The sequence below is a fragment of the Pagrus pagrus genome (assembly GCF_965226575.1).
Source record: "Pagrus pagrus genome assembly, chromosome: 5".
Taxonomy (NCBI): domain Eukaryota; kingdom Metazoa; phylum Chordata; class Actinopteri; order Spariformes; family Sparidae; genus Pagrus; species Pagrus pagrus.
The window spans coordinates 32,389,563-32,409,202 of NC_140189.1; the positions used below are offsets into that span (position 1 = coordinate 32,389,563).

Below are 19,640 nucleotides of genomic sequence, written 5' to 3' on the forward strand. Positions count from 1 at the left end.
TGTATATGAGCACGGGCATTAAGAAACACTTTCTTTCTGCAGCCATTAGCCTTCCCTGGGAAGAATGTAAGGAGCGTTAAACGACATGCAAACTTTTCCCATGGGATGTATGTAAGGCTTAAGTGAGCAGGAATCCAAGAAGTAGGCATTTTCTGTATGTGTGTGTGTGTGTGTGTGTGTGTGTGTGTGTGTGTGTGTGTGTGTGTGTGTGTGTAGATGTCTGCTAAGTAACAGTAATACCTATTTGACTACAGATAAGGGTAAAGGCTACACTCTGTGTGACCATGTATGCCTTTTTGTCCATCCATTGGTATCATATGCAACAATGCGTGTGTGTGAGAGCGAGCGTGCGTGGGCATGTGTGTGTGTATGTGCATGTGTCTGAGTGTGTACTTTCTCAGACTCTATCTCCTCTTTCCCAAGCCATCGCCTCCCCATTTCTTTAAGAGATTTAGAGTGGGGAAATGTCACAGCAGTTTATCACCAACCACATGAAACGAGCTGCTGCCCCACCACACGCAAACACACACACACACACACACACACACACACACACACACACACACACACACACACGCACACACACAGGTCCTCGCCCTGTCTAAAGTGCACAGGATGCAAAATGAAGTTTTCTCTCTTTCTCCTTCTCTGTTACACACATCGATAAAACCTGTAACATTATCTGACAGACAGCACGTAATCTTTATCCACCATGCTTCGCACAAGTTTGGTTATATTTGAACAAATGCACTTTTAAATGCAAAAACACACATGCATAAACATATTTCCACTCTTCGGCGTAGTTTGTCCTGGGAGTGTATTTTTATCGGCCGGTCTGGTTAAAACAGAGTGAGGAGGGAAGCTGCATGAAGCCAACGGTGATTATAGTTATTATAGGCCTAACACACACACACACACACACACACACACACACATACACACACACAAACACACATTTGAGCCACTTGAGGCTGAAGACTGAAAGAGCCCTTAACGTCAATTAGGACAGCTGAGAGCAGACGAGGAGTCACACTCCACTGAGTGCAGCTGTTTAGATACGACGAGTCAGACAAGCAGGAGTTACATCAGTGATAACTTGATGCTGCCAGTTGATTATTTTACACAGGCGGAGGAGAGGAGGTCAACGCTTTGGAAATAAAATGTCAGTTTTCGATGTTTGCTGACAACTACATGTTTAGTCCAAGACTTTCAAAATAAAGCTGGCTGACAAACAGGACACATATTATGACTTACTGTGACTTCTGGACTGTTATTAACGTTGTCAATTTTGGAGGTGGCCTACGACATCACTTATCAACCACTACAATGCGTTACTGAGCTCTCTCCACAGACAGCTTAACAACCATTCACACCTGGGCTCACCTACTGTAGCCCTAGCAACCCACATGAAGGTCGGTTGGGTCAATAACCCACAAGTGGCCCTAACGACTCTGAAACTCAGAGCTCACACGTGTCCTTAACGACTCTGTGAGGACACTCCCACACAGAGTTTAAAAAGCTCCCCTCCAGTTAGAAGAAGCCTCTTGGATGAGAGGCAAAATGTCTTCAGGAAAGGTATCTACAGCATCAAACTTAGAAGCATGAGAAGAAACAACTACAGTGAACCAAAAACCTTTCAATGTAAATATCACCATGTGATGACTGTTTCAAGATAGACTTAAAAATTGTGAAGGTATCCTTTAACACTGACTGAGAACCTTCATCAACATACGCAGTGCATTTTGTTTTCAAATTCAAACTAATCCCTTTTGTGCAGCTTTAAACAACCTCAAAAGTTTTTGTTGCTTATTTCATATTTCCAAAGGCCTTCTGGTATCTCTGATGTCTCACTATTGCAAAACTTTAAAAGTTCAACATTTCCCATGATTCAGAGAAACATGGAAGACAATAGAGAATTGTGAGTCACATTACCTTTTTTATTTACTGTTTCACATGAGCAGTGACTCAGAATTTCTCACTAACAATTGTCCAGAAATTGCCAATTTTTTTTCAGCTGTTAAATCTCTCCGTATAGTCATGTCCGCACCGGTTTAACATCTTGTTGTCGTGTTGCTTGTTTAACAAATAGGAGTCTTGCTGCTTGTTACTGGCATGTCAGCTCACGATTACTCTATTATTTAGCCTTGTAAATATTCAGTAATTACAAAATTCGACTCCTTGGATAGGGCACTTACATTCTCTCCTGCCCTGAAATCCCTCATTAGGATGGGAAACTCTATTTTATGGAGACTTGTTTCCCCTATAGCCATATACTGGCCTATTAGGTAAATATAGCATTTGCCTAATTGCTCCAGCATGGCAGTTTTTTTGTTAATGGGATTCCTTGTAAAGAAACAAATGCAGGTCACAGCAAGGAAAAAGAAAGAGGCCATAATAGACCTGCTGGTAGATTCAACATCAAGCTCGCTCAAAGACTGAATATGTTGTTTGAAAGGACCTTATAAATAAATAACTTACATGAGCATTTTCTGATGTGCCAGTTGTGTGGTTGACAGAAGATGTTTATACAACTAAAGATACAAGGCGAGGTAAGAGAAAGATCACATTCATGGTTGAAAGAAACCAATACTACCTTTGTGTGACCGTACATCTACTTGTACATAGATTTTCTGCAGCAGTACAACAGTGTCACGCCAAAGGAGTGTGAGACCCACAGGATACAAAGTCCACGTTGCTTTAGGTAAACTGCTTTCTTTAAGATAGCACGTCTGTTTTCAATAACCCAAGCACAACAATAAGTGTTGGCAATTCACGTTTTGCAAAAATTTTTGATTTCTTTACGTTGTAACTTTGGTTTTCTTTATGTTCAATTACAAACAACCAAACAACCACTGCAGTAACGCACAGAGGTCTTTGTGTTATGACTACTCCTCAATAATTTTCAGCTCTTTTTGCCACAGACAGGGATGGAAGTTGTCCTGAGGTCCTTAAAAACATCCAGCGGTGTCACAAATGTTGAAACACTGTGGTCCTTTGTCAAAAAATATCCAGCGGTTTCACATTTACAAATATTGAAACACAGTGTCAAACTGTGGTCACTGGCTTGGCACCATTCTCGCTAACTCCAACATCATAACTTCCACATCCTGATATTAAAGTCAGGTCATAAACAAGTATGGTGAACTTGATATCACACGTTTCGTAGACATGTCCGGATGCTGCATAGCTTATGACACGCTGAATAGTGATCGAATCAGTGGTTTGCAAAAACATTAACTTTCAATTTGTTTTTCTCCTGGCGACTGGGCTGCTTCTGAACTATTTGCAGGAGCATGTTCTTTTAGCTATTTCATAGGTGATCAAAGACAACTTAAGTATTGTTTCAACCTACTGTAGTCCTATTTGGACACAGTAGGCACTTAAAATGAACTATACAGATAAGTCACTGGGCCTCATGCAAGAACACGTCATACAAACAGATTTCGCTAACTCATATGAGCAATACAGAAAGTAGTTTTTGAGGCCCGTTATCTTGCATGAACTCAGTATGAACTTGATGAACAACCAGGCTTAAAAACCTTTGAGTCATCTCAACAGTACTTCATGTTTTATCACCCAAAATGTTGAAACAAACAAAGAAGAAACAAACTTACAGAATCCTGAGGTTCTTGATGCCGGAGAAGTCCACTTTGGTGATTCTGGTGATGTTGTTTCTGTTCAAATCCCTACAGAGAGAAACACAGAGGTCACAAATCTGATCTTTAAAATCTAACAGTACCTAAACAATATCAATATAATACAGTGTATCTTGAAAGCAAACAACTTCATTGTAAAAAAAAAAAAAAATGCTAAAAAAGCAAGTGAACTTCAGTGAAGGCACGCTAAGTCAATGTGTGTGTTTGTGTGTTCTCACTCAAGTCAAATTAATGAATGTGGCAGCAGGACAGAGCGTGAGAATGGCCCGCAGCATTCGAGCCCACACACACACACAAACATACAAACACAAACAAACACAAACCAAAACACACAAACACTCCTACCGTACAGGCACTGGGAGAATTACACACACTCACACGTCCACACACACACACACACACACACACACAAGCTCCCGCTGCTCCGAATTATTGAGAAGCAAATTTTCCAGCAGAGAAAAAAAAAAAGTGGGATGAAATTATTTTCTCTTTCCATCATCAGAGTTTAAAAGCTTATCGTGTTTCCTGGCTGTCATTCAATCTGTTTTAACTACGGGCTGCACAATGTATGCATACTGCAACATGAACTGACTGCCTGAGTGTGTGTGTATAGACTGGTTCCCTTTATAAGGGTACGCTGTTTATTGAAACGCTGTCGTACTGGAGGAATTAGAGCAAGAAAAAAAAAAACACACACACAAGAGAGCGCAGACAAACAACACACAATTTTCTCTCTTATTTCACACACACGGCTCTTTCCCCTCGCTTCCAGAGCTTTCACTTGCCCTCTCTCACTCGCAGACACACACACACTCACACATACACATAAACAAAGTCTGGTTTTGCCAAGGCGGCCTGCATGTGTGTTTTTCATAATACACCTAAACATTTATAAATCTGATTTAAGACCATATTAGGTTTCAAAAGGTTTTCCCCAAGCAGCCATGGCAGGGAACACTAATAAGAGCCATACCCCGGCCTGAGACAGGGAGGGCTGGTGTGGGCGAAGGCAGCACCTCCCAAAGCCCAGAATGTGTTTCTGGGTCCACAACAGGTATTAAATAGATCCAGTATCTCATCTGATACAATGGGAGGTCACATAAAAGGACCGCTGATCAAAGACTCCCACCCACTACAGCACAGACAGAGATATAAATCATAAGCTTCAACAAATAAGTTCTCAGTTTTTTGCGTAGCCCAATGTATTTTCATAACGCTAACCCCTGTTCCAATAATGAGGTATTTTTTTTGCAATAACATGTGACCTCATTTCTAAATCAAGTTTTACAACCTGTCTCCCTTGAGGCCTGAGGTTTAAGGTGCTGACCATGTAATCCTAACGTCACTCCCCTTCTCTCTCCCCCTTCATTTCACGCTGTCTTTCTAATAAAGCATAAAATGCCAAAATAATTATCTGGAAGTTTTTGCAATCAAAAAGCTCTCTGAGGTACGGTGACGTTGCTTTCATTATAATCATAGATAAGCCCCACATCATAAAGTCGTCCAAACATTTGGAAGCAGCGATAATATGAGAAAATATAAAAAGCAGAAAAGAAATGTACAATGACTTTGAGTCTCATCCATCTTGCCAGTGCATTTAAGAGACCAAAGCAAGCCACTTCACCATCATCCAGACTCGATGCTGCTGGTTCTTGTCACAGGCTTTCAGCATGTGTGTAATTGCCAGTTCCTTGGAAAGCGAGGCAGCTTGATAAGCCTTCTTGGACGTGGTGAAAAAAACCCAATACAGCATTGATTTATCATTTTCAGCTTGAGGAAAGAGCAGCTTCCATGATGAAAGAAACAGATTTTTTTTTTCCCCTTGTTGATTTGCAATATCAAATATCCACTCTTCACTGTCGAGTGACTCTGAGGCAGAATCCAATCTGAAAACTTGTGTTCCTCATCACTTCACCTCCATCCACCTCCTCCTCCCTGTCTTACCACTTTGTTATCTATCTCTCCTTATCTTTTCACATTTGGTGACAATCTTTCAGGTTTTTTCTCTCCCTCCCCTCATCTTTCAAGTCTCTCCTTTCCTCCAGTCACAGCTTTTCAATGTCAATGTGTCACTCGTTCACTGCCAGCTTTTCTCCGTGTTCCCAGCCATCCTCTCCACGCCACTCTTTTTCTCTCTAATCTCCCCCTTTACTGTGTCCCCCTCTCTCAATCTCTCTTGTCTTATCTATCACTGTTTCACAGTTGACTAAACACTTTTTCTTCGCCTTCCTCTGTTTTTCTCTTTGCCCCCTAATCTCTCCTCTTTTATCTCAATCTTTCACTCTTTTACAGTCGGCTACATTTTTCCTTTGCTTCTCTTTTTTCCTCTGCCGTCTCAGCTAATCTCTCCATCCTTATCTCCATCTTTCTCTTGTTCACAGTGGAAACTTCTGCTCTCACCAGGGAAACCGCTCTGGAGACAAACAAACAGTGAGGACACATGGCCAGGTGGAGAACGATGGCATCAGCATCACCGCCTAAAACTTCAAGGCCACTGGCAGAAAAAACAAGATGTAGTGTGAAATTAACTGATAAAACAGGCTGTAATGTACTATGAAATAAAATGAGATGTAAGGTGTACAGAATGACGTCGTCTAGTCATTAAAATAAACATTAATTCATGTTTTACCCCCTCAGCAAACTTACATATGTAACTAATACTGTGGTAACTTCTACATACTGAGATGTCTGTTTCCAGTGCCAGGACAGTAAACTACAAAACTCTGTGTTTTATTTTTCCAGTAAAATCCAGTAAAGGACTCAACTGATTTGTCTGGATTTTAATGTCCAGATCTAATAATAGGACCTATTTAAATTTGTCATATCATATTCTTCACTTATTTTTAAATCTTGCTGTAGCTGTTGTACTGATGTACAGCTCGTGGATCAATTTTATTCTGTGACTGACAGCTGAGTAAACTGAGTGCACAGTGGGTGGGTCATTATTTGACACAAAACTGAAGGTTATTAACGTATAAGAGACAAATCAATAATGCCGCAGAGGAACATATATGAAGGATGAGGCGTAGCTGTACCACAATCTTACTCTCTGAATTGCGTACATAAACGTTAAATCAGCTGGTAGTCTCACATCTGGTGCGTGAGACAATGATTGTGAGGGATTAATAAAACAACTAACGCCAGTCAGCAATGATGAAAGCACAAATTGAGTGCTCTGCTCAGCTAACGTAAAGCCCCACCATTAGCCTCATACATGCAGGGTAAAAAATTCTCAAAAAATTCATAACCCCACACTACCTTTTCAGGAGTGCATCCACTCTTGGTACCTTGGAAGGTGTGAGAGTGTTGTGCAGTTAAGATATGGTAAAGTGAGGCCTCGGCATGTCATCAGTATCGGTCGATAAAGGCTTTAAAATGGAACATTTCTACTCTCAGCCTATAAAAAGTGCTGCAGAGGATCTGAATGACTGCAAGCTAGCTAGGCAGCCCTTTTTTATGCACCTGGTCTGCTGAAGTGTGGGTGTCCACCCCACCCAGCTGTAAAGCTTAACTTAGCTTTAAATTTAACTGACCAGCTGGCAGTCAGACAACTAACGAGAGGCTTTAACACAAAAGCTCTAACCACTGTTTGTTTCCATTAGAGGCAGAGGTAAGGCGCACATGTGTGTGTGTTTGTGACGATGGGATAAGACAAGAATGCAAACAGCAGGTGCTCAGGGAATTAATATACCTTACAACACTCACACACACACACACAAAGGCACAGACAGCCGCCCACCACATCTCACCCCAGACCACTGAAACCAGTCAACCTTACAGTCTGGCTGCTTTGGGCCGGCATACTGGTTTGACTTTACACACACACACACACACACACACACACACAGGTTTGGTGTGTGTGGGGGGGCTGATTCATTTACAGCACAGCTTTATTGGTTGGCTACACCACAGAGACTGAGAAAAAACAGAGGAATAACTATTAGAGAGGAATGTTAAACAAATGACAGATCAGGTGACAAAGACTCCCGAGAGCTCGATGGAATGAAGAGTTGAACCGACCGCCGCTGTGGTAAACCGTGAAATATTACGAGAATACATGAGTTAAAATGTTTGACACGCCGGGTTGTTGGCCGGTCAGTTGTGTTTCTCTTTCTCTCTGCGTCCCCTTATCTCAATCCGTCCTTGACCTTTGCCCTCTGTCTTTTTCAATCTCGCACCCAAAAGAGGAATAACGACTAACTACTGCGAACAGTTTCCTCTCTCTGTTCTAACTCTTAACACTGTGACATTTCCTTGTTCTACTTTTTTCTCTCACTCTATCAGGCACTGCATCCTTATCTCTCCATCCTTTCCCTTTTATCCTTTGTTGTTCTGCATCCAACGCTTCGTTTCCGAATGCGTTTGCTTCCTGTCCTAATCTCCTGTTATTTTCCACAAAGCTCTTGTAGCACTTCAATTTCTCATTCCCTCTTTCTTGTTCTCCATCCATCTCTCTCTCTCTCTCTCTCTTAGGTATGCTCAATTTCGCTCTCTAAATCTCCAAGTTACGCAAGGAATCCTAATTGCCTTCTTCCTTTTCCTGTGAGCCCCACGCTCTACAGCGCGTCTGTCACCAGAAGCAGGGGGCAGGCGTCAAGCTGCTTCACCATCAGCCTGCGTTACAACCGTAATCCATCCACTTCAAATCTCTGGATACGACAAGGGGAGACCTGCACAGACTTTTTGGATCTAATCACTAATTGTTACCTCACTTGATATGAAGCTTAAAAGACAGCAGCAGCATTATGTTAGATTAAACCCTTTGGGGTCCGATCAGGACAGAGGGAGAAGGCAGCTTGAAGCCAAAACCATTCAGGACAGAAAACACCAAGTTTTTTCTGCTACATGATTGATAATGACTTAATTAGATGAACTTAAACATGTACTCCTTTTCTTACTTTGCACATAGGTGCATGTCTATACACCAGTAATGGTTGAAGACAAGTAGTTGGTGTTTATGATTTTTTTTCTGGAAGCACATTAAAACTTTGAATACAGTACTGGGCACCAAGATCAATGATTTAAGTGATCAAATATCAGAAATAGATGAGAAACCTTAAACAGGAGTTATGGGGAATGTAACTAGGCCTCATGTAGAAATGAATTAGTGCGACAATATGGAAACTTGGGAAAAAAAGGAAGTGTTGACATATTTTCAGATTTCAAGCAAAGTTTCTTCAGTATAAAAGTCAAAGAGTGACATATCTACAGCCAGTTCCCACTCCCAACGCATCAAATACAGCAGCCTGGTCAGCGGCCCTACGCTTGTAAGTCTGATGCTGTAGACACGCTGTAGCGACACTTCGTGAAGCGCCGCTCTAAAGCAGAAAAAGAAATGTCGAAGGTCGGGGCTGGGGTGGTCATTCATAGATCTTTACCTCTGGAGAACAGGGTTCAGTTTGTGACCAAGAGTTAAGAGTGATTTGTTTTTAATTCATGTAACATTAAGTATGCAAGTTAAAGTACATAAATGTCAAACTTCTGTCACTTAGGTTTACGTGAGTGATGTCACGTTAATTAATAATGTGAGATACGTCATTTGGGTAACTTGCTTGTAGTTTAGCCCAAAGAATGATGTAATTTCTAAACCTAACCAGGTAGTTTTGGAGTCTAAACCTCACCAAGTAGTTGTAGTGTCAAAACCTAACCAAAACACGCACAAACGCACAAAGTCATAATATGTCATACTATGTGAACTGTTTGTCGGCAGGCTTTATATTGAAAGTCTAACCAGACGTTGCATGTTATGTATTATTCAAACCACACCACGGAGCCCTTCACACTCAAAACTGACACTGCGGGGGCAGGTGCAGTGTCATAGTTTGAAGCTTAAGGCCACTGACCAAGCTGCCGAATTTTATGAATTTGGAGCGAGAATATATGAATATATGAGATGCAGACTTTAGCTTCAGCCAGCTGGTAAAACAACTATCTTGGTTGACGTTAAACTGGATAGAAAATGGCAGTTTACATATTTAGTTTAACAAGCTTAGGATGAAGAATGCATGACTACAAGAAGAGACCTTGACTGAGTAATGTAGAAAATTCAATTTTATCCTCTTTGTTGCTGTATAAACGATTATATGTCACATAAATCAAAATATCCAAATATGTAATCATGGAGAGCAATCAAAAGAATGACATGTTCAGTCCCTGTCTCTGTTTGCAGACCATGTATTGTCTACAAGAGCCTATAGCGTTTGGAAAATTTGGGTCTCTCCTGTGCAACCGTTTACTGCTGTTTTGAATCTCCGTCATAGTGATGCTAATAGGTACTGAACTCTCTCCTATTACAGAACTGCTCTCGGGGATACACAGCAATCATCACTAAGACGTTTTGGGCACTCACATCATACGGACGGCAAAAGGCTTGTGTTCAAGCGAGTACAGACAAAAGGTTCAGAGCAATATAAAATCAGTATCCATAAACTTGATATTTTCCAGGGCAAACATAAATAAACAAGATGATTCAATGTGTCACCACCAGGTTTATTTAATTCAGTGTGGCAAAAGCTTTACAACATCATTTAGGCTGTCGGACAAAAGCACTGTGGAACATTTAAATGAAAAATACAATAAACAAAAACGTTTTTTTGAAATCTTTCAATTTGGCACTCACAACACTAGTTTCTGGTTTTTCTAAAACCCTGGCTGCAGCACTGAGGAGGGGATGTGTAGTAGGAAAGCAACAGAGGAATCATCTTTGTGGGATTCTTGTACGGACCAAACAACGGCTGGTCTCTCTGGATGCATTAACTGGATATACCTCACTATCTGTATCTTTTCTTCACTCCATTAGTCTCCACTTCATTTTCTCCAGCCCATCGCTTCTCACTCTCGCTCCTCTCGCTCCTTTCATTTGTCCAAGTGATGGATAAAACTCCCATCATAGCGACACATAACTCAAACATAATCCTTCTGGAACTCATGTGTCTGCTGGTGACACAGCCTTTTAAAACCAAGCACACACAGTCTTCACATCAATCATGTTGTTTGTTTGTTGTTTGGAGGATATAAACGCTCAACATCTCCAGTAACCAAATGAATCTAAATTTAAAAAAAGCAACTGAATAATTCGAGCCTGGCTTAAAAGCTAGTAATATGCTCACAGACAGCCATCAAACTCAGCCACAGCAGAATTTACAGAGCTAAAGCAAACATTTGCTTACACCGCTGAGCGAAATCTGCCTGGAAGACAATGGCTTGCCTGGTGTGACGGGTTTTTACAGCCAGGACAGCATAACACTGACCCCACTGTGGGAGATTATTTCTCGCGTAGGCTCCGAATGCTTCGTGGAAAACATTCTGACACTTGACATTTAACATTTTTTCTGGCAAAAGTTCATCACCACACATTAATCAGAACGGGTAAGAATCTTGGCTTATTCTAGACACATGCAATGTCTAGAATGCTAACAATGCTAAAGAGGAATTAAACAAAAGATGGGAGAACTTCTTACCCAAAAGAGGAGAGGAAAGGCGAGAGGAGGGGAGCTGAGACCATGACGGCAAAGTAGCCATCAGTCAGTAAAATATTTTACCTACAGAGAAGGACACTCACTTTCACTCCATAAAGGGACTTTAGTTCCTGAACTCTAAATCTGGTTCAATTTTATTCTCATGTCAGTATTTTTTACCATTTTGTCTGACTTTCTACCTTCTATCCACCATTTAGTTTTAAATCCATCGTCATCCCTCTCCTCTGTTCTGCTCCTGCTTATGTCTGTCTTTTAAAATTACTTTTCAACGCATCTTTCGCATTCAATATCCCAGACTGATCGGATTTTGTTGAAATCCGGGGGAGTAATGCTTCTCCTCTCTGTGTTTCATCATCTACTGCTTTTGTTTTCTGTCTGTCAGAATCTATTCGTCTCTCCCCTCATAGTCTCTATTCAATGTTAATGCGGCTCAACCTCAGGAAATTCATAGTTTGGTGTCGCTGTTAACCACGCAGGCTTGACCACATTAGGGAGTCGCCTGCAAGCATCCCTTTCTTGTAGAGCCACGAGCCAAAAGGGCTGTAAACCAGCGCTGTATTTGGTTAGCTCTTTTCTTTGCTGGAGTTTATAGGGCTGCATTGCTTTTGTCTAGATTTACTACTGCTGTACTGTAAGTGAATGGGGTAGGGGCGGTGGGGGGTGGAGGGGGTAATTTGGCCGCTGAGAGGCCACTTGACGAGAACGAGGACTGCTGCTTCCTCATCGGAGGCCAAGTCAGAAAAAAAAAAGACGTGAGTGAACGAGGGGATAGGAGAACGAGAGAGGTTAAGATGAATGAGAGACGGAGAGAGAGAGAGAGTGAATGATAGAGACAAAGCTTGAGAGAGGCAGAGAGATGGAGAAACACACACATGCTCAGAGCGGTGACCAGTTTCTCCATAAGCTTCCAGCCTTACATAAACAGTCTGTCACTTTGAGCTTTGCTGAACATTGGACTGAAAAGGGAAAAATTACGGTGCAAGTCACACTCTCGTACTGCACACGTACTGCGTTCACACAAATAAACACAAATAAGTATTCACACTCATATAGTGGAGGGAGAGACACACTGAGAAAAGAAAAAGTCCCTGCAGAAGGGATATAATGTGTTGCTTTGGTGACAGTGGCCTAACAAAACAGTGGCATAGCTTGTTAACATCAAACGACTCCAAGCATACGGCACACACACACACACAAACCCACACTGGCGTTATAACATGACACACACTCTGAAGTCCTCTGGGGCTGAGGACTTCTGTTTCAGCAGAAAGTCACAGAAGGTCATTCGTGACTCGGGGTAGTTTCTATGTCACAAAGTCTCTCCCTCTCTCTCGTTATATGTCAAATTTTCCAAACGACAACCGACTGCATGTTTAAATTGGTAAAAGCTTGAGCGCGTACTGTGTGTATATGTGGGTATCTGTGCCTGCACTTGCCTAATGATGAGTGTGCACTGCACGTGTGTGGCCGCATGCATAAATTCTCTAACGTGCTAACATGCATGTCTATGTATCTCAATTTGGGATATAAATATACAGCTTTTGTGTGAGCACATGTGTCTGAGTGCATAGTATCTTTGTGAGGACCAATTTTTTAGACCTTGAGAGTGAGGATATTTTTGGGGAGTGAGGACATTTTGGCTGGTCCTGGCTACTTCAAAGGGTTGTTTGAGGACTATTTTTCTAGTTCTAATTCTAGTTTCATACACCCTGGGTCTTATTTTAGTAGTTTTGGCCATCAAACCTTCACTTCTATCTGTATAATATCACTCTGCACAAGTTAATTGCTGAGATCTTGCAACTAAAAAAAGAAATCAAAGACCACAAGCTGTCAGACAATCACACAGGTTGCTTTAAAAACTAACCCCTCAGGTTATAAAAACTTACTTTGAAGAGAAAATGAAGGTAAACTGTGAAGTAATAACCTAAATTGTTCACTGCAAACATCCATCACAGTTAAGAGGCCTTCTTTGTGGTCCAACTTTGACCTACCATACTTTCGGTTCTTGTGCACACACAGAAATTTTTTCTGCATTCTCACTTCTAGCTTATCGCCCAAATAAAGTGGTTTGTATAATCTGGTTAACTGTTGGCCTGTTTGCAACCCGTCTGATCATCTGACGCCTCATTTCTCTGCTTCCTGGCAGCAATGTTTCTAGATATCAGTCATTATTTTGGCACAGTGCAATGTGATATGTCAATGTAATGAGTACAACAGATTGAAACAATGGCCCAAACTACAAGCACAAGACTCAAGTTGCAATAAACCAAAATCTTCCTTTGAGGTTTAGGTTTACAATGAGTCTGGGTTGGGGTTTAGATGTGATGGTTTAGGTTAGGAATAGGGCTGTCAGTGCAGTACAGTTATGTGTACATTAAAACATATTTTTAAAGTGTAATTCTTCAAATTTAAACTGGAAGAAGAACGCAAGAGATACAAAATAAAAAGTGATATCTCTTGATCATTTGTTTTTAAACTAACCATAATGAGTACAATGCTAGCCCAGTGGACTGCTTTTCAAAACCTGTCGCCTACATTTCCCACAATGCATTTTTTTAATCAGATTACATGCAGCTTCCTCCACTCCTATTTTTCACATATGCAGTAGTACTCCCCAAGCCCTGTAAACACACTTTAATGTGTAAAATTGGTGGAGTTACCCTTTAACTGTCTGCCTATATGTGCCTGATTTGAGTGAGTGTGTGCACCTTAGGCGCTCTGCGTGTATATTGTTTGTGTGTACAGTACGTGTGAATACAGTGTATGTCTGCATGTTTTAATGCTGCCAGCTTGCTCTGTTTCCCAGAAGGGCAGAGCCCGCTGTCAGTGCCAGCTGGCTGCCTACTTGGCGGACTGAAAGTCATTATATAGAAAGGTCAACTGCCCGCACACTGGAGAAACGTGGTGCGGAGAATATCACCCACTGACCTAGAACTGGAGCCTAAATATTGGTTACCCTCACTTGTGCCATCTGGCATACCATCACTGGATAAAACATAGTTGGAAGGGCACAAAATGCTCACCACGAGATGGCCGCAGATGATAGGCGTGACATTAAGAGCCTGTGTGAGAACAGCAAGCTCATTGTGGTTTTGACTTCTTAGTTTAGACTTGTCTGCTATAGCAATAACACTCGGCTGCTCCTCAGATGTATTACATCACCATCGTACCCACGATAACAGTAAAGAACACTCTTCATTGAATGATGGCCTCTATTCAACAGTTACCAAAGCATGTGTGCTGACTGAAGCTTCCCTCAAAGTAGTTTACATATACAGAGAAATACTGCACAAACAAAATATATCACTAATGGTTTCCATATAAGTTGGAAAATTACCAAAACAGTATGGCTTGCGGAGAGATTTGTTGGAATTATCAAAACGTCTGGAATGCAGCTTTGACTTATATGACTTCTTGGCTGTGGCTAGCAGTTGTATACAACACAAACGTTATTTGCACTGACTTCAGTCGAACGCTCGGGCCACAACTGAAAGGAACTGCTCAGTACTTTGGTGATTACAGATTGATCTTGATCGAGTCAAAGTGATCCAGATTTAAGGGGACGGGAACTGTGTCCGCACAAATTTGCTGGTCCGCCACATGCACAGGTTAGCAACGAAGTATCCAAATATCACACACACACACACACACATTTACACACACAGAAATATTCCAGTCCCACCGTCTCATAGCTGAGGGTGTGGTGGTTACCGCGTCCACTGACCAATCAACACCAAGGTTTGATAAGAGCCAGAAGCTGAAGCTGGAACGTTCTACACACGAAACACACACCATCACCGATTCTTGCCTGCACACACACACACACACAGCAGCAGGATTGTATTGTTGTTGCTCTCCGTGGTAGGTTGGCACGCTGAGGGGAAATGGGAGCTGTGAAAACTCTACTGGAGAGATGCTGCTGGCAAACTGGAGGTGTGTGTGCATGTGTTTGAGAGGGAGGAGGAGGTCAGAGAGAGAGACTGGTGCAGAGAGGCAGAAGAAGAAAAGAAGGTGGAGTGAGGCAGACAGAAAAAAGAGGAAAATAACACAAAGAAGAAAAAAGTAAGGTAGAGGGATGGGGGGGGAAGAGCAAGAGATGTAGGAAAGAAAAACAAAGCTGGGGTTGAGAAGAAGAGTTGGGAAGGGAAATCAAAAAGAAAGACAGAGGAGGGAAAGTGCCAGACGAGGCTAGAGAAAGCAGAGAAGGTGTTGCTCGTAAAAACCTTGCCAAAACTTCCTCGAGCGAGGGAACAGAAAAATAGGCAGTTAAAATCAGAATTAGTTTGTGTAAAGTTGGCTCAGGCAGCTCGCCGCTTCCAGCAGTGAACTCATTCAACTGAAAAACACGCACATCGACACACACACACACACACACTCAGTTTGTCATATAGATCAGATGTGATCATGCAGACTACACACATATAAGTGGATTTAAAAAAAAGCAAACACAAAAGTATAGGTGTAAAAATCACACTCATACACACACTTTAGGACAAAAACGTCCTGATTGCAGCTCAATCAATTGGTCCCCCTCGAGAGTTTACAGCATTCAATTTCCCCACATTTTCACAGCAGTTGGGGCAACGGTGAGGAATTTGAGGCTCGGAAAAAATCAACACTCCAGGGTGTGTGTGTGTGTGTGTGTGTGTGTGTGTGTGCTGTCCCTGTGGGGCAGGTGTGAATTGGACACAGGAGAGAAAAGCTGTGCCTGTTTTCCAATTCATTTTTAGCCAGCATCGTTAAGCCTGTTAAGCCTCCCCCCCCCCCCTCCCCCGAAAAAACCCTCCACTCAAATTAGATGCAAATGAGGTCTCAAGTGGCTTCCCAAGGAGGACATTACGGCACTGACTGGCCTGAGGTAATCTGCGAGGCTGCCTGCGAGTGCATGTGTGTGTATGTGTTGAGGGAACAGATGAGGCCACCACTGTTTTTCTCTCGTTAACCTTTTCCAAACGCTCTGTTTACAATAGTGAAGAAAACTGAGGCTTTTAGAGAGATTCATTCTGTAGTTATGACAGGTGGACCCTGGCGCTGAATACTGCTCTCAGCCTTTTACTCGTGGAGGTGGTGGAAGGGAACTGGATTCAAAGTTACGTACTGTGTGTAATAAAGAGAGTAAGTGGGGGCTAACTCTAAAGCTAAAGGGACCAAACGGGGGATTTTTTTCAACCGTTTCCCATTTTGACTGATTTCCTTCCTCCTAGGCAGCTGTTCAGAGTCATTCAAAGAAAAAGTTACATATATACATATATCCGAAGGTTATTCGTCAGGTCTTTAACTTTTTTTCTTTTGCCCGATTTCACTAAATCTGTGTCATGTACTTCTTCTTAACCTAACAGTGATGTGTTTCAGTAACATCCACAGTCTGTCTGAATTTGTTCGATTTGGTACATGTGGCCTGAGAGGGCGATAAAGGAGCAGTGGAGTAGTAGCCGAAAAAAAAAGATGTTCCACTCAAGATAAGGCGAGGGTCATTTCTCTTACGCAAAAGCCACATGTCTTGTGGTTTCGTCTGTGACTACCACTGATGGAGAAAACTCTACGTCCTCTCTTCTGTGGATTTCTCCATATGTATTTGTTTAAACATTTCTGAAAAATGACAAGGAAGCGTGCCATTTCAGTTTGTGGCTCAACCTTCACTTCTGCATGTAAAACAAACTAAACAACTAAATTAGAAAGGAAATGCGAGATGGATCACCATTGACATTTTTAACAGGATCAAATATAGGGTGACTTTTTTACTTCCAAGAGCTACAAACATGCAAGAGCCCTGTTCTGTTTTCCATCTGCAATCAACATAAGCAAACAGGGTTGCCTGTGACAAAGGTAAACAGCTAACCACAACAGAAACTGTATTTAGCAATATTATGAGTGTTTGGAACAAACCGATCATGCAGACTTGCAGCAGAGTAGTGATTATGGTACTGTACAATAGTGATTTAAAGCTTTGGAAGTTTCCGTGGACATTTCGACTGGACTTTGTCATCGTGGGAATCCTATGAACGTGTTTTGAATCCGAGCTGACTACAACCTCCAAAAGAGGGCAAGCGACATAGTTTTCAGAGCCGTCATTGAAGCCTTCAAGGTGTGATCATTCGATACTGTGTACAGGTTTTCACTGGAGTATTCCTTTAAGCCCGTGTGTCAGAGTACACTGTTTTATTGGCCAAACTGATGCATACCAGCGTCCATCCAGTTACCTCAACATTGCGACATCGCTTTGCTTTTCGACCAAACGGAACATCTCGCTGCCAGGAAACTTTTGAAATAACAGATTCAACAAATATGAATATATTTATGACTCTTCGGTTAATTTTAATGTTGATTGCCAGTTTTTGTTCCCTTCAAAAAGGTTCTTTTATGCCCTCACATTGACACTGTCGTAACAAAAGTCATTTACGTCAGTAGCATGACATTCGTAACTTAATATTGGTTGATGAGTTTATAAATGTTTTGAAAACAAAATTTAGCTCCAAAATCATTGATCATGTCAAAACTCTAACATAATACAATGATTTAAAAATCTAAACTACTGAATGGTTAAGTTAGGGAAATATTAAAAAAAAATAATAATAAAAGAATTTAGGAAACTTTGATGCAAATGTGCCATTTAAACTCGAAACTTAACAAACTCGGCACATTTGTCACCAGAATCTGTCGTCCACATGGACTTCCGTCCTAGTTGTCAAACCCAAATCCCTGCTCAGGGCAATAATGCTCATCTCTCTTTCCCGAAAGTTTCCCATCTGCCGTAACCTTTAGAGCTGAAATCTCATCCATTTTAATGTTTCCCATCTCAAACTCCCTAAAATATTTCTGCAGAGAGAGAGAAAGGATGAAGGCAGGCAGAGAGGGAGGAAAAGAGCAACTCTGGGCCAAAGTCACAGCTGAAACACTGACCTGGATAAATCAGGGAAACATAAACACATAGTTTCTGGAGTGAAAGGGGAGGGAGGGGGCGCTGCTACCCCAAAGATTCCACCCCGGGGACCCCAGCGAGAGGCAGGGGACCCCCTTATCCCACCTCCCCATCACAGCCCGCTCTAATTATTTATTTTCCTAGGGTGTAAATGTCTTCGGGGGATTGCTGTGTAAAAGCCAACAGGTCCTGGGAGGTCACAGCAGCCCTGTGGGATGGAGGAGGTATGGGGGTTTCGCTGTCCACACTCACACATGCGCTCGCAAGCAGCACAATCACACGAGCCAGCGCAAACATGCAGACAAACACACAAACATACATGTGTAAACAAACTTGTGGTAAAAGTACAAATGCACGCACAAATGCTAATTCATATCCACCAGTACCCCCCACATCCACATCCACAAGCACGGCCCCCCATTTCCTTCTGCAGCCTACTGATTGTGTTTGTTGTCTCAGGGTTAGGTCTGTTGTTGATCCCCTGCGGAGCTTTTGGCTGCTCCGTTATCACACATAATGGCTTCCATACCTTAACAGCGTAGGTGTGTGTGTTTGTGGGAGTGCATGTGTGTGGCTGCGGGGGTGTATACGTGTCAAGATCAGACTAGAGGTGGCAGCAGCATCTGTCAGAGGTCTGGCCCTGCCGGAGGAATGAATATCATTTGAAACTTACTGTCGCCAGGTTGAGGGGGGGGGAAAGGCACTAAACGTATTTCTTTACGGGGAAAAAACATTGTATAGGATTTCACACAAATCACTGAGGATCAAGTCCAACTTCATGAAGCTGTGAAAAACTTTGGAAAGTCTTACAGCGAAGGGAGCGTGGAAGAATATAAAAAGATTTAAGGAGCTCACAGCTTCTTCTCACCTTTCGTTTTGACCTGTTTAAAACTTAAATACTGACTCTAAAAGCTGCTTCAGGACTGTTTTTCTTTACTGCCTCCATTCACTGGGGTCACTGGTGAATTTTAGGGCAGTTTCATGTGCACCATCCATAACCAAAGTGGCTGCAGTATACGCTCTCAGCCAGGAGGTATAAAACACTTGTAACTTTTCTCAGGAAGGTACCCCTCGTTTTGCATACGTATATAGGTAATATAGTAGTAATGGTGGATCATTTTCCTGTTAATCAGACTTATTGAGCTTTAAATGCCAATAAAAGTCTGAAAAGCCAGACCCTAACCCTAACCCAAATAAATTCATTTAACTTAATGTTTATAGAAGTTTTTTTACTTCAGAGCAACAAAATGATAAGTTATACCAGTCAGTCTCTAATGGATGTCGGTCTGAACATAAAATTGATCACAATGATCACAGATTGTGGGTCAATTTAGTCACTCAGCAGGATGATACGTTACTTATACACAAGGAAACAGCACGCATACTTGCTCATGGGGGGAGACTGGTCCAGACCTGCTCCAATCAAAAAGCGTCATTAGATAACTTTTAATGTGATTTTCCATTGTATAAATTCAAATTGACTTGACTTAAAGGTGCACTCTGTAGTTTTGGAAAAGCTACTCAAACTCAGATACACTGATATATTTCCATTACTGAGTAAACATGCCACCCTCAGAGGGAAACGAG

The 19,640-nt window shown here is 41.9% G+C and overlaps 1 protein-coding gene across 3 annotated transcripts in view; it reads right to left on the bottom strand.

Annotated features, from left to right (window-relative positions):
• The window catches only part of slit3 (slit homolog 3), a 266,581-nt gene that overhangs the window by 243,459 nt on the left and 3,482 nt on the right, over positions 1-19,640 (bottom strand). For all 3 annotated transcript variants that reach the window (XM_084353294.1, XM_084353293.1, XM_084353292.1), the window contains one exon: positions 3,615-3,686. Coding sequence is in view for 2 of the 3 variants with exons in the window: in XM_084353293.1 (XP_084209419.1) it covers positions 3,615-3,686 (72 nt within the window). In the remaining variant the exon portion in view is untranslated. The remainder of the gene's footprint in view (positions 1-3,614; positions 3,687-19,640) is intronic.